Source organism: Esox lucius, chromosome 24 (assembly GCF_011004845.1).
Source record: "Esox lucius isolate fEsoLuc1 chromosome 24, fEsoLuc1.pri, whole genome shotgun sequence".
Lineage (NCBI taxonomy): Eukaryota > Metazoa > Chordata > Actinopteri > Esociformes > Esocidae > Esox > Esox lucius.
This window is the reverse complement of record NC_047592.1, coordinates 12,697,026-12,712,181: the sequence shown is the minus strand read 5'-3', so window position 1 is coordinate 12,712,181 and position 15,156 is coordinate 12,697,026. Positions and strand designations below refer to the sequence as shown.

The following is a 15,156-nucleotide window of genomic DNA, read 5'->3' as shown; positions in this document are numbered from 1 at the left end:
GGTATGGTACATATTGCAGTTTGAGGGTCAGGGTTTGGTATGGTTTCTGTATAACACAAAACTGTATTGTCAAAAGTACCTGATGATCAGCTTATACTTAATTTGGTAAAGAGTTGCGGTACTGTTTGGTTACGAATACTGTGTCCACCTTAATATTTTGGTTGACACAAGTTTCTATAGTGTAGACATGTTGTGGTTTAAATACTACTCCTAAGACCCAGTTCATATTTCATTTAATACAGGACAACCACAGTCTTTCACAGAAAACAAACCCATTACCTATGGTTCCGGTCGGGCACGGCTGCCGTGCCACCAGTCCCTGTCGTGTCTTGGGCCAGGACACGTCCGACATGATCATCGGGTTGCAGTACTCAATGCCAATGTTGGGGAGCTTGGAGGACGGCGACGACCGAGTGTTGACCTCCGGAGCATTGCCCTCTACTGGCGGCAACGGCGGCAGGGTAGTGGAGATGAGGCGCGGCCGCTGGTTGACAGGGGTCGTCGTCGACGTGGTGGTCGTAGTGGTGCTGGTTGCCGACGTAGTTGTGGAAGAAATCACTGTTGGTTGAGTTGTAGATCGCGTTGTCGTGGTATCCATGAATACCATCACAGATGAAGATGATTCTGTGTAAGGGGGAGGAAATGGACAGAGAATGAGCAAATGGGCCGATACACAAATAAAAAAAAATGCTTTCTTCTAGAGTTAAGTGTGGAGTAACACAGCATTTAAAATATAATAGGGTTAGAGGTATATTGAAAAACAATGACCAAAAAAAACATTCTAAGAACGTCTTTTCTTCATTACTTCAGTCTCAGTTCATTTATGTCTGAGAGGGGAATTTATTTCAGGGCCAGCACAAAAAAATATTCAGAGGGGTTCAATTTTTCTATCCCCACTTGTCAGTTTAAGAGGAGATAGTTCAAAGTGGATCAATTGGAGATGGCAGGTGTGGCTCGAATGTGTGAAGACTCGCTGTTTGCCGAGATGCTGGCAGATTCCCACAGCTAGTCAACGCACGCGGGCATGGATTTCCAGCAAATGCACACATCAAGTATTTGTGCACAGTTCGTTCCTTCAACAATTTAACCGCGATAAAACAGTCTCATAGACAAACACCATCACACCTCAAGCCCCCTCACAGGCTGATGCCCACCCTCAGCCCAACACACACGCTGATATAGACCAAAATGCATCAGGTTGAGAACAAATACACACCCTCCGCCACTGCGCGCACACATATATACACACACACACACACACACACACACACACACACACACACACACACACACACACACACACACACACACACACACACACACACACACACACACACACACACACACACACACACACACACACCAGCCCATGATTATAATGCACCGTGATACATGCTCATCAATCATTTCCCCCGAGGCCCGCATCCGCTCTCGACCCTCTCACCTCCCCCGCATCGCTGATTGCTAAATGAACGCTTGAAATTCATACAGCGGCGGGCATTTTATGAATGTGTGGTCCAGGCTCAGCCGCGGTGAGACTGGGGGGGGGGGGCTGGCCGAGAAAGGTCAGGGTCCATAACCCTCGAGCAAACAGCGGGAGAACGAGTGGGCAGGCAAATCAATGACAACACACAGGCCCACGCACGCGCCCTTATAAGGGAGCCGCTCCGTCTCACACCCCTCCGCGGAGTCCAAGGAAACCCTGGGGTCCCCGGGGGAATAAAGATCAGGCCACACAGCCGCCCCGATGAAGCAATCCTTTCCTAATGCAATCGTGAAGCAGGCGTTTGCCTATCTAAACAAAAAGTGCTGCATAAGTGACAAGTATGATGTATGATGATCCCACCCTACGTTGAGTGTGGAAACTACGGAATTAAAAACGTCTCCTTCATGTGTCTTGGCCTGCAGTGCTACAGCCTCTGGCGTCGTTGCGTATGGTGACAGGTTAGGCATGGCCAACTACAACACAATAGAGCGCCATATATCTCCACTGTATAGCTCTATTTGTTTAATGAAATCAGATAATGCTTAAAAAGGAAGTGTCCAAAATGAGACTAATAATGCATTTTTATTACACGGAAGCATCACAATCGATATTGGACTAGAACAGATCAGCAAATGGACATCCGGCTCTAGATAATCCCATCAGCCAATCAGACCCATTTGTGAATTGAGAATGGGCATTTCAAAAGCCAAAAAAGCCTGGAAAGGTAACAATTAATTAATTATAAATAAATACATATGTGGACCTATAGGAGGGTATATATTTATATCCAGCCTGGGGGTCTGCTGTACTGCTGTGTTTTGTCCAACTAGATAACTAACACCCTGCGGGCGTCCCAGGTAATTAGTCCTGGAATTGGGGACAGAGGAAAAAGCAAGAAAAGCCTCTCCCTCATTTTCATGTTTCAATGGAAGTCAGACCAGACCCAGCTTCATCAAACTGGTGTCAGTCCTTAAGTAGATTGGAATCTATTGCGAATGGCCTGAGTGTGTCCATACACTATGATTTATGATTAAAGGGTAACAATTATGGATGTGATGTATTCACTGAAATGCATCCTGGAAAAATACATCATGGCAGAAAAATACAATGCCCTCTACATAAATGTTTTTCTTCTTCTACGCACTGGTGAATATTCTACCCCTTTTACCAGAAATGAAAGCCAATTAATTATTTCCTCATTTTAGATTTGGAAATGACTGGAGACCTGCTTTTATTCAACACCAAATATGATGCACTCCTGGACTTTAGATGTTTGTGCCCGTCGGCCCTATTTGACGGCAACGACCTTTATTTCTACCTTTTTGATTTTTAGAGGACGATAGAGATGACCATCTCCGGTATCGCCAAATGCGTGTGGGGGCAAGACCAATTTAAATGTTCTAAGAAACGCATTGTTATGGACATCTCAAGGGCTGAGTGTCTATGGTTGTGTCCAAATTGGCACTCCATACCCTTCACGAGGAGGGCTGTGTTCAAAACAGACACACATAGGGAGAATGAAAAAAGAGGGCTGTTTGTTCGCGTCAACACTGAGTCAGTCTGAGCTGAATATGGAAATTAGACCATGAAAATGTGGTCACTGCGATTGAGGTCACCAGGGTCACACTGCATGGCCAGCGATAAGCATTGGTTAACAAGGTTGCAGAGTGGCCAATTAGGATAAGGGATAATATATCGGTCCATCCCTATCCCTGGCAGCATGCGCAGACACAATTTTGAATTCTCTGGGACCTTATTAGTCAGACATTTGTGATACCAATTTTATGCCTTGCATTTTCCATCCGTATGGCTGAATACGTATGGGCAGTCCACTCAAAAACAAGATTTTCCTGTTTTTCTAATGATATTTGCATGCTATGACATTGAAAATTCAGATAATTACCATTTTGTGTAAGAGCTTTTTACAGACACTTTTGGCCCACCGATCGACTTCATGACCTGATCTGACTAGAAAATCTCAGTATATAATATCAGCCAAACAGCAATTTAACTGTAAATATCTTAATTCCCAATCAGACTAAGCATTGTAATGACCAAACGAGGCTCATAAAAGTAAATTATGAGGTTGTTTTATTCTAATGGAACAGACATATTTTCAATTATTTGACACTAAAACAATCAACGTTTAGGTAATGTAGAGCTGGCAAATTTATAGGCTGAATTTAGGCATATTGTAAAATAATGTGTGCTCCACGGCGATATCAGGCTTATGATCAGAAATATTATGTACTGTAATTTGATGAAATAATTATGACGGCTTTATTATTATTAATTAGCCTAGGGATTATAAATAGTTAGGCATATCATGTGATTTACAGCCTATGCCGAAGGAAATATCATTGTCAAAAGTTCAAGAGGGGTCTGCTGTTGAATGTGTGTTCAAATTATGTGGAATGAGCATATAGAAATATCAAATAAAATGTCAGCAACTATAATGGCTGTCTGTGGCACAGGATCCAATGATTGCTGCCTCTTTTATTAAGACACCTGAATCCTAACCGGTTAGAAAACGTCCTGACTGGTGTTAAATACTCTGAGACGTCAGATTCATTTCATGACTAAAGAGGCTTTATGAATAGCTTTTATTTTAACCTATAAAAATGGGAGCAAAATGGCTCCAGCCCCAGCACTTATGACCAATTTTCTACTGAGACACTTTGTGCCTACAGCCCCAGATGTTAATCCACTTCACTTACTGTTGTTCAATACCTAAAATTCATTTTCATTTTCAAAATCATATCATAGCTAATGCACTATTCATTCAGCAGACAGCTTTGAATTTGAAGTAGATATTTAAGGACGTTTTTGGAAAACGGTCACAACATTTTATATTAATTCTGGTAGCAGATTTTACATTTGCATTGTTCTTCAATTTCTTTATTATTAATACTACTATTTTTATGTTTAGGGGATACTGCTAAAAGTAGTAAACTATTGTATAGTTTTTGCAATCAACATTTTGAAATGCAAATGTCTATTGACACTTATGTGAAGTGGGCCTTTTGCGTAGTATTGTGTGGTTTGCTTTCAGTGGTTTAAGTTTGGCAAGTGTTTATAGTGACTCATCTGTGTCTCAGAGCCATTGTGTTAGGGTGGAATTGCCAAAGTAAGTTATCCAGTCCACAACATCACAAATTAGAGTTAAATTATTTCCCCTAGTTCTAGGGCACTATTGACATGAAATTCACTCCATGGTGTTTTGCGGGTTTTGTGCAGGTATAAAGGTAAGAACATAGATCCAGCATTGTGAGTCACAAAATGGCCACATGATAACCAGTAAACCTTTTCTCCAGTCTCAATGCGGCTGGAAATGATTCTGCGCTGAAACATGTTCCCGCTCGCTGCCACAGGAGGCAGTGAAGGTCTAAGAAAAGAAGGAAGTCGTGCCCTTGAGAAAATTTGCATTTTTCACATTCACACAATTACCAAAGGACAAATGACTCGGCAGACAGTGGACACGTTTTGGGAGTTGTCCCGTTCAACCACTCCAAGGAAATTTTTTTTGCGTTCTGCCGGATCCTCAATGTTAGGGAGCAACAAACCACTATCGAGGTTCAAGTTCACCAGCTAAACAGAAACTCAGCATTCATTTTGCCTCCCATAACATACACTACAGCAATGAAAGCCTAACAGGTTTTATTTCAGCAGCTTATTAGTAAAAGATCAAATAGGCTATTAAATGGATGAGAAGATGACTTCTGAAAATTACTACTGTGCAGGGTTAGAGTGATCATTTTACTTCTAGGGTATCAACTTAGTATTCCCCATAATTCAAGATTCACCATGGCAGTAAAATGCTGGGATGGTAAGATTCCTTTGTTTTCCATTTAGAGAAATTAAATGATGTAGAGAAGTGACGTTTCGTTTCAAAGCAGTGTATATTCAGAAAATCTCTGAAGCTCCAGAGGACGCAAAGTTGCAGAAGATGAAGTGGGCCATCGTCTGTCTGTTTACTTTAACCATTTTGCCCGGTCAGAAAACACACACTTACCTCGCAGCTCACCAAATACAGCAGACTTTTGAGGCAACTCACTATGATGCCTGATGTTTCCACCTGATAGACAGAGCTATGTGCTTCATATCAAAGCTGCCCTTCCTGGCTAATTAGTATTTCTCCTTTCTCTCCCCAGGCTTTACAGGAGTTACAATGAGTTTCAGGAATGGGCCCATTATTTTGAAATGAATCCTCTTTTATGACTTATCATTTTTATGGGAATAGCGGCGGTCTAGCCACTTGTAAGCCTTTGCCGATTGGGAGATGAAGAGAAGCTACATGCGCTTTGGAGCTGGTGGTGGTGGATAGGGACTTTGTCAGTGGAAGTTTGAACTCTATTATCTTTCATAGTTAGTATTAGAACTGTATTCCTACATTGGCTATGTCTAGGGGGGGGGGGGTACATGTTGAAACTCAAACTTCCACTGGGATTAAACTCAATTAATGCAGACAAGGTAATAGTAACCGGAATTAAAAAAAAAAAAACGAATTGAAAAAAGACAATTACATAGATGACATATGTGAACTTTTTTCTTCTTTACTGTGTATTATTTACTGTACATACTGTAATTGGGTTTAACAGAGATAAAAACTATTACCGTATAAGCTATAATCATATAATCATTACTCAGAGATATATGTTAAATCACAATGCAATTCTATATTTCTGAGATTGGAGAACACATTGGATATGGATATTATCTAAGACCATTAATTCAACAATTTATTTTCCAGATTAAACTCTTTAGATGTGCTTATGGACTGCCTTATTTAATTTAACCTACAGGTTTTAGCAGGGTTTGATCTCGTAACACAAAACAATCTCCCAAAAGTTAAGAATAAAATAAGAATAAAACTGTACATCTAAAAAGTTGAATTTCATGCGTCTACTCATGAGAATGAAAATAATAATTAAAAATGTCTTCTGCTGCTTCGATTCATCCATTATCTATATTATCACAATTGACTTGGCGCTAAGCCAAAAGTATCCCTCTGTGTGTTCTGGTCACATGATCACACCAAAAATGCTGTTCATGTAGCGGAGCAGGGAGGTAAATGATGATAAAACTCCTGTCGTTTAATGGGCCTTTTGTGGCAGGCCCACAAATCTGTCAGTGGGGCCCAGTGGTAAATTATGCATCGAGACATCCGGTAATACCGTGATATCATCTGACATGATGAAGTCATAATGGATGGAGGTTGGGCATTGTTTGGCAATTAATTCCTCATCCCGGCTCCCCGAGACTGAGGAGGGCAGCTGTGGAGGTCACACGTCACTGGGAGAGGACCGTAGGCATTGGTACGTGGGCGCACTCGTCGGCATATGCAGCCACATGCGCCCGCTCATTTAGGCAGCTTCTTCCATATCCATCACACGGACTTGAGAGTGCTCACATTCCCAAATTACAAGGCTGTTCCTGTGTGGAATAGGACTCTTTACATAGCTACTATTTACAGACCCCCCCGGGCCATACACAATGTTCCTCAGTGAGTTTCCAGAATTCTTGTCTACCCTTGTAGTCATGGCAGACAGTATTCAAATTTTTGGTGATTTCAATATTTATATGGAAAAGTTCAATGATCCTCTTCAAAATGCCTTTGAATCCCAAATTGACTCAATGGGTTTTATCCAACATGTCTCAGGTCCAACACACTGCCACAATCATACCTTTTTAGATTTAGTCCTGTCACGAGAAATAAATATTGTACATCTAATAATTTCCCTCCAAAATCCTGGAATATCGGATCACTGTCATATTACATATACCATTAAAAAAAGAAATCCACTTGCTCCGCAAACAATGAGTTTCAAAAGCCATACTATAAATTCTCGGACTACAAATAGATTTCTTGATATTCTTACAATCTCGCTCATCAACGACAGAGAAAATAAATCTGTAAATGATCAAATCGAGGATCTAAACTCAACAATGCTAAATACTTTTAACTCAGCACCACTAAAAACAGAAGAAATATGCAACAAGAAACTTGCTCCCTGGTACACAGACAATGCTAGATCACTCAAGCAAGTCTAGAGAAAATTGGAGCGAAAGTGGCGCTCCACCAAGTTGGAAGTATTCAGACTAGCCTGGATAGACAGTACACTACAATACCGAAAATCAATCAGTCTGCTCGATCAGCTTGTTTCTCCAACCTGATTGAGGTGAACAAAAACAATCCAAAATCTATCTTCGATACAGTTGCAAAGTTAACAAAAAAGCAACGCTCAACAAGTGAAGTGGGTCTTCACTTTAGCTGTAATGAATACATGAACTACTTTGATGAAAAGATCATCACCATTAGAAAACAAATAACTGACTCCTCCTTAAATAGTTATAGTCCTCAAAATCTCAGTTGTCCTGAGAATGTCCTGAACCTCCCTGACCAGGTGTCAATGGGGACACTTCAATTGTTTGATCCCATATCACTCGACACATTCACTAAATTTGTAATGAGTTCTAAACCCACAAATTGTCAGCAAGACCCGATTCCAACAAAATTACTTTAGGAGATATTTCCAATGCTGAACATAATAAATTGTTCCCTTTCCTCCGGATACCAAACTCACTAAAAATAGCGGAAATTATGACACTTCTAAAAAAAAATCTAATCTGGATCCTGAAATATTAAACAATTATAGGCCAATATCGAACCTCCCGTTCCTCTCAAAAATCTTAGAAAAATGTGTTTCCCAACAACTGAATGCCTTCCTAAAGACAAATAACATTTATGAAATACTCCAGTCCGGTTTCAGATCCCATCATAGTACTGAGACTGCACTCGTGAAGGTAACAAATGACCTTCTAATGTCCTTAGACAAAGGTTCCACATCCGTCCTGTTGCTTCTTGATCTTAGTGCTGCTTTTGACACTATTGATCACACCCTTCTCTTAGAGAGACTGGAAACCCATATTGGGCTACGTGGACATGTTCTAGCCTGGTTTAAATCTTATTTATCTGAAATATATCAGTTTGTATGTGTGGATGGCATATACGCTGACAAATCAAAGGTATGTTTTGATGTTCCTCGAGGCTCGATTCTGGGCCCATTATTGTTCTCACTATATATGCTCCCTCTGGGCGATGTAATCCGAAATCACAATGTCAACTTTCACTGTTATGCTGATGACACACAGTTATATATTTCAATGAAGCATGGAGAAGCCCCAAAATTAGCTACTTTGGAAGCATGCATTTCAGATATTAGTAAGTGGATGACAGAGAACTTCTGGCTTTTAAACTAAAGAAAAACAGAAATGCTCCTTTTAGGACCCAAAAAACAAAGAGCGTTGTTAGCAGATCTCACTGTGAACCTCGACGGCTGCATGGTCGTATCCCAAAAACTGTAAAAAACCTTGGCGTTACCCTTGACCCTGACCTCTCCTTTAAAGAACATATAAAATATGTCTCAAGAGTTGCTTATTTTCATCTTCGAAACATTGCAAAAATCTGAAACTTTCTACCAAAAACTGATGCAGAAAAACGAATACATGTTTGTTACTTCTAGACTAGATTACTGCAATGCTATTCTTTCTGGTTACCCTGACAAATCAATAAATAAACTTTAATTAGTGCTGCACACGGCTGCTAGAATCCTAACTAGAACAAAAAAAAGTTGAACACATTACTCCAGTACTAGCCTCTTTACACTGGCTGTAAAAAGAGGCAAGTAAAAGCCACTCCTGAGTAAAAGGCATATGACACGCCGCCAGGAATTTGTCATATGGCACTTAAATGACTCACAGAGCAAAAGAAAAAAGATAATTCGATCTTCTTATGAGACCAGAAATTAACTATAAGGCCTGAATGCCAAGCATTACATCTGGCTAAAACAAGGTAATAGTCATCACCTGGCTAATACCATCCCTACAGTGAAGCATGGTGCTGGGAACATCAGGCTATGAGGATGATTCCTAGCAGTAGGGACTGGAAGACTGGTCAGGATTGGGCAAAATACAGAGAGCTCCTTGAAGAAAACCTGATCCAAAGCACATAGGGCCTCAGACTAAGCTGAAGATTAATCTTTCAGCACAACAACATGTCTGTGAATGTCCTTGAGTGGCCCAGCCAAAGCCTGGATCTAAATCCCATTGAACATCTGTGGGGAGACCTGAAGATCACAGTTCACCGATGCTTCCCATTCAATCTGACAGAGCCTGATCTCTGCCAAAGGCATTACTACAAAGTACTGAATAAAGGGTCTGAATACTTACATGAGATATTTCAGTTTTGTATTCTCAATGAATGCCAAACATATGTTTAAAAACATGTTTTTTCGCTTTCATAATTATGGGGTATTATCTGTAGAAGGGAACTTGTGAATTATAAATTCAGTCTACAACCCAAAATGTGGAGAATGTGAAGGGGTTTTCAAGAGTTTCCGAAGACAACAAAAATGATATATTTTCGTCATTTTCATTAAACAAACTTGATTTATGAAACTCACACTGAGAATTAAAAATGCAATACAAAGGCTGCCTAGGGGACTTTCCAAAACCTTACCTGGCCACTTGGAGGTCATGTCTATAGTTGAGTCAAAATCCACATTCACTTATGCACCGTCTGACACATTGAGTCACAGGTGACATATGTCAACACGTCTTATTAAATGGGCCAGAAAGTGTATAATCTTCAAACAGCGTGGTGGCGTGTATCTCCGACGCCGGCTTTGGTGATTGACTTGTGAATAACACACACGAAACAAAAGTCACATAGATTTTCTCAAACACACATATAGGTGCGCAGAGACACACACACACACACGCACACACACACACACACACACACACACACACACACACACACACACACACACACACACACACACACACACACACACACACAGTAAACAGAGTAGTACAGCAGACAACAACATTGTCCTGTCAAGCCTGAAATGAGGTGGGCTAAGAGCTCACCAGCTCATTCTGCAGGTCAGAAAAAGAGTCAGTTGAGCTTCTGCTGAACTCCGCCATTGAAACGACAGTTGAGAGGTAGAGGGGGGAGTGATGCAGGGACAAGGGACCGGCACGAAGGACACACTTTCTTGCCTCCGGGCAAAAAAGCTCAGGGACCGGATGATGTACACCGTCAACCGACAGAGCCGGGTCCAACGGATAATACAAAGCCTCTCAGTGAAAAGTACAACCCTGCTGATAACAGGGGAACACGGGGATACACACACATCAAAGACCACCGCAGAGGCCCAGGCGCAGGTTTTTAAAAAGTTTGGTAAAAGTTCGCCGGCAGATAAAGAATTAGCCTAAGTAGCCGGCGCAACATCAAAATGGAGAGGAACACTGCAACAAAGGCAGCACGCGAGTCAATCATTCCCTGACCTTCTACTCAGACTTATCTATACTTTTTGATATGGTAGAGGAGGCTGCTCTGAAGTGAGGAATCGCCTGCTATCCTGCGGAACCCCACAGTTGAGCTTGGCATGATGATTCGGGATAGAGGTACAACCCGGAGTGGATGACGAATGACTATTCTGCTTAAGGGCAGCAAACGAGGCCAAACTAATTGATTGTGCTTCCTGTGCAACGTTTCCAAAAAATTCAGAACTATCAACTGGCTGTAAGAACTAAGCAGGTTGGCTAATATGTGAACAAAACGTACTACCTGTTAGGCAAAGCGCAGGCAAAATTTGAAAGCAACATTTTTAAGCTGTTGAGGACAGAAAATGGATGGGGGAACAAGAAGGTACCACAGCATCAGAAGCCTGTTTGTTGTACAGCGTTGCACAGCATGACAAAAGCTCAGACAAAAACAAGGTGCAGTATTGCAAGCAATTTTAGCAAACACCTCATTCGCAGTGGCAGTTTTGAATGACTGAAATCAGATTTTTTCCCATAAGTTGAATCAGATTTTCTTCTTGCCGTCGAAACAGGCAAGCACTATATTTGGACCAATATTTTAAACATCACAAGGGGTTTGAAATCCAACACAAATCTGCTGGTTGGCCATGCGACGTTTCGCCTGTCTAAAAGGTAAAATCAGATATTTGCCTTCAAGTGTTTTTAAACTATGTTTGACGAGAACACCGTTTTACAAACAAATTAGTGAGTGTGTGTTCACAACTTTAACAGCTAGATTGTTTGTTGGCTCTTGTGGCTAGCCTAAAATAATGCATCATCTGACCCTTTGCGGCTCTAAAAGTGTACAACACTACGATTACAGAACATAAAAAAAAACTGCACAATATTCTTGGCAGGCAATGATTTTGTCACCTTAACTTGCTACACAGGAAGCATAAACTTCCCCAAAAATCAGCCTACGCAACAGCACTCAACTCTGTCGCTATTATAACTGCAGTAGCAATATCAGAAAATGACTGCTGTCTGAACACACACAAATCCCTTTTGGTCACTTGTAACTTGCGGTTTGGACAGACCCCCCCACCCACACCCCCGTCCACACACCCACACATCACAAAGAAAGTGTGAACAAAGCTTTCATTGTCTTCACCCTCCCTTGTTACAGAGCAAGACCAAGTGCAAAGGCAAGACAATTCAGCAGATTGCTATTATAATCCTAAATCCTGGCTGCCGTTTTGTTCTGGCTCAAACTAGAAATGATTAAACTAGAAATAGGTTTGCTAGTATGGCGTACACTGGGCATGTAATAAGCATGACAGCTGATGTTACCAAGCCGCCAAGATCAGAGCGACATTAAACAGCATGCACACTACCCTTCCCAGTACAACTGCTTCTGGAAAAACACAATAAGGCAATAATTATATCCTCCACATCTCTGTCCCAGTTTAACGCTTTGGTGCCTGGCCACTAGGGTCAGTCTGATCTGACTCAAAAATGTACATTGGTTTAGTTAATGTCACGTGAGACATGGGTCAGTCAGAATTATCTGCTTTGGTATCCTTTTTGGAAGAACGCTCCCTCTATTTTTTCTTGGGAGGACCTGTCGTGTTCCGAGGTCTCTTGGGAGGACCTGAGACCTCGGACAACGCTTCAGGACTTCCTGTCCCATCAAACCCTAGTTGTCCTCCGGTTGTGTTGCAGACCTAGTTACTCTCTGGTACTTGCTGCTCAGCGTCCGGCTGGTTCCGCTATAGGTTTCTTCTAGGTTCCCACCCTAGTAGGCCACTTTGCATCAGTTCTGATAGTCCAGACAGCAGAATGTGATAGGCTTCCAACCGATGAACACGTCACACACACATTATTTTACTGTCCTTGCGGCGGGGTCCCAAAATGACTCCCCTCCAACATAATATTTTCCCTCACCTTTAAAGCTAACTCTAACCCTAACCCAAACTCCCAAAAAACGCAATCCAAATCCCTAATTCTAACCCTGAAACAATTCTAACTTAAGCCCAACCCATGAGTTTTTTTTTTCTGGTGAAATATATCCCTGCAGGGGTGAATTAAATGGTTTTCCTATCCTTGCTGGGATGGTTGGTACCCACTAGTACAGTAAACCCTTGACACACACTCCACACACACAAACACAAACAGGTCAGACAACAACAGGTTGTGTCCTAAGTGCCCCTTACTAACAGCAACTCTGTCAGTCTGCATCCACCCGTTAGTCATTCTCATTCAATTAAGCAGCTCTCAGTTACTGCAGACAGGGCCAAGACAGGCAGGCCTTTCCCGAAACGAGCCTGCCTCAGTGTGAAAGTTGACGCCCATATCTCAGGCACCCTCTGGCTCTCTCCGCCCAGGCCAGATGGCAACATGTGGCGAGATTACAGCAAGCACGCCAAACAGAGGAGGGTATCGATGATGCCAACTGTGCCGACACCCGTGTCCTTCTTCTGCAGATGGCTTGAGATGACAGAGGAATGGCAGGGGTTTGCGACTCAAGTGAGCTTTGGAGAGATCAATTGCTGGTGCAGTGTACCAACATGGTATTCACATGGGGAGAGATGACTCACTAGGAATACATATTATTTTGGGAAGTCGTTTGAAATTGGCATTTTATGAAATGCAGAACAAATTTGTTTGTTCTGCATTTCTTATGGCTCATGTTGTAATTTATTTGTACAGGGGGAAAATCTACACAGCCTTTTCACGCATTATGCTGATTAAATATTTTATTATTTTCCTACCCCACCAACCTACGCAGGATACTAAAAATGTTAAAAGTTAAAGTTAATTATACCAAATACCACAAATAAATAAACAAATGAGGAAAATAAATTAGAGTTAATACTTGGTGGAATCACAAAATAGATGTGAATAAGATTACCTAGTCGACTCTCCTTTCATATTTATTTCATATTTGAAAAGGGGCCCCTGAAAGGCACAGCGGTAAAGTCCTACCAGCAGGCGTTACATGGAGCGTTGTCTTCTCAAATATTATAACACAATTGTGTTACGGTAGGCTCGTAACTTGTAACATTTTCTATCATTTGTTTCTTCAACTTTGAGAAATGTGGAGTAGGTTCTGTTGACTGTCAATGTAAACTGTCAATGTAAAAGGGGCCCCTTTGAAAAGTCAAGCAAACTGTTAAAGAGCCTTTAGACTTTCAGCAGGAAATGTATGTTTCTTATTTCGACTGGTTGAAGGGGTGTCTGAGTAAATGTGTTACATTTTCCCCCCGATTGACAACACTGATAATATGAGAGTAAAGCCTAGTGGAGATATCATCCCAACTGAATCTACTTCATATTATTTGACACAATAGAATTCAAAAATGATTTTTTTCAAGAACATTTCACAAAATATAGTTTGGACAACATCCCAACAATACATTTGTCCTATAGCTGTAACTGCATCACAACAACTTGCATTTGTTTTCCGCGTAGCTCATTCTCCACCCTTTTTAAATATAGAACCAATTGGTTTTCAGCACTTGCTGATCAAAACCATTCGTCCAGGCTCTCCATCGCCAATCCGCAACAGACACACGACGAGGAATAAAATCATGGCATTGAATAAATACAGGACAACAAGAGTTGAGAGCATGGCGACAGGCGTTGTTTGGTTGCCCAAGTGTCGTGATAATATCGTATCATAAGGTCCCCGGCAATCCTCTGCCCACATTCTGTCTCCCGCTGGGAATGTTTTCTGGCATGTTTTCTCCTCTGCACCAGTTTTCATCTACACTGCAAAATGGGTCATTGGGATAATACACGTGATGCGCCGTCAAAACCTTCAAGAAGCCCAAGGTGTATTGTTGTGCAGGGTGGCATATCTGCACATTCAGACGTGCCTAGAAATGGGGGAAGAAAAGAAGCACACAGCACACACTTTCACTAGGCACCATGCAGTAGCAGGTGTCTGAGGCAGGGCAAATTCTTCCGAGCGACTGCCTGCGCTAAGTAGCCCTATGGACTTTCTTCCTCCTCTGCTCACTGAGGAAAAGATTAGCAGTGAGGTCAGCTTGGGCGTCCAGTGGAACTCCTACTGACTCCATCTGGTGTTCTATTCGTTTTTCTTGATCTCTTCCTCTTTCAGTCAGTATTGAAGTGTCTTATATTTACATATCAATTAAAAAAGGGGATTGAGATGTATTTTAACCATACTCATTTGCTTTTATGTGTGTGATAACAAATGCATCACTGAAATCAGAATACAAGGCTTTCCCCTACACATTTTTATTTTCTTGTTTATTCTCCACTATATATGTATTTGCATCCTACTACTTTGTACAGAAAACTGTTTTAATTTAATCTTTCCTTGCTCACACGCTCAA

At 41.5% G+C, this 15,156-nt stretch overlaps 1 protein-coding gene across 13 annotated transcripts in view; it reads right to left on the bottom strand.

The window, feature by feature from the left end:
- Window positions 1–15,156, bottom strand: part of LOC105020624 (adhesion G protein-coupled receptor L3) — a 253,307-nt gene that overhangs the window by 85,798 nt on the left and 152,353 nt on the right. For all 13 annotated transcript variants that reach the window (XM_020043547.3, XM_020043551.3, XM_020043555.3 and 10 more), the window contains one exon: window positions 280–624. In XM_020043547.3, coding sequence (XP_019899106.2) covers window positions 280–624 — 345 coding nt within the window. The remainder of the gene's footprint in view (window positions 1–279; window positions 625–15,156) is intronic.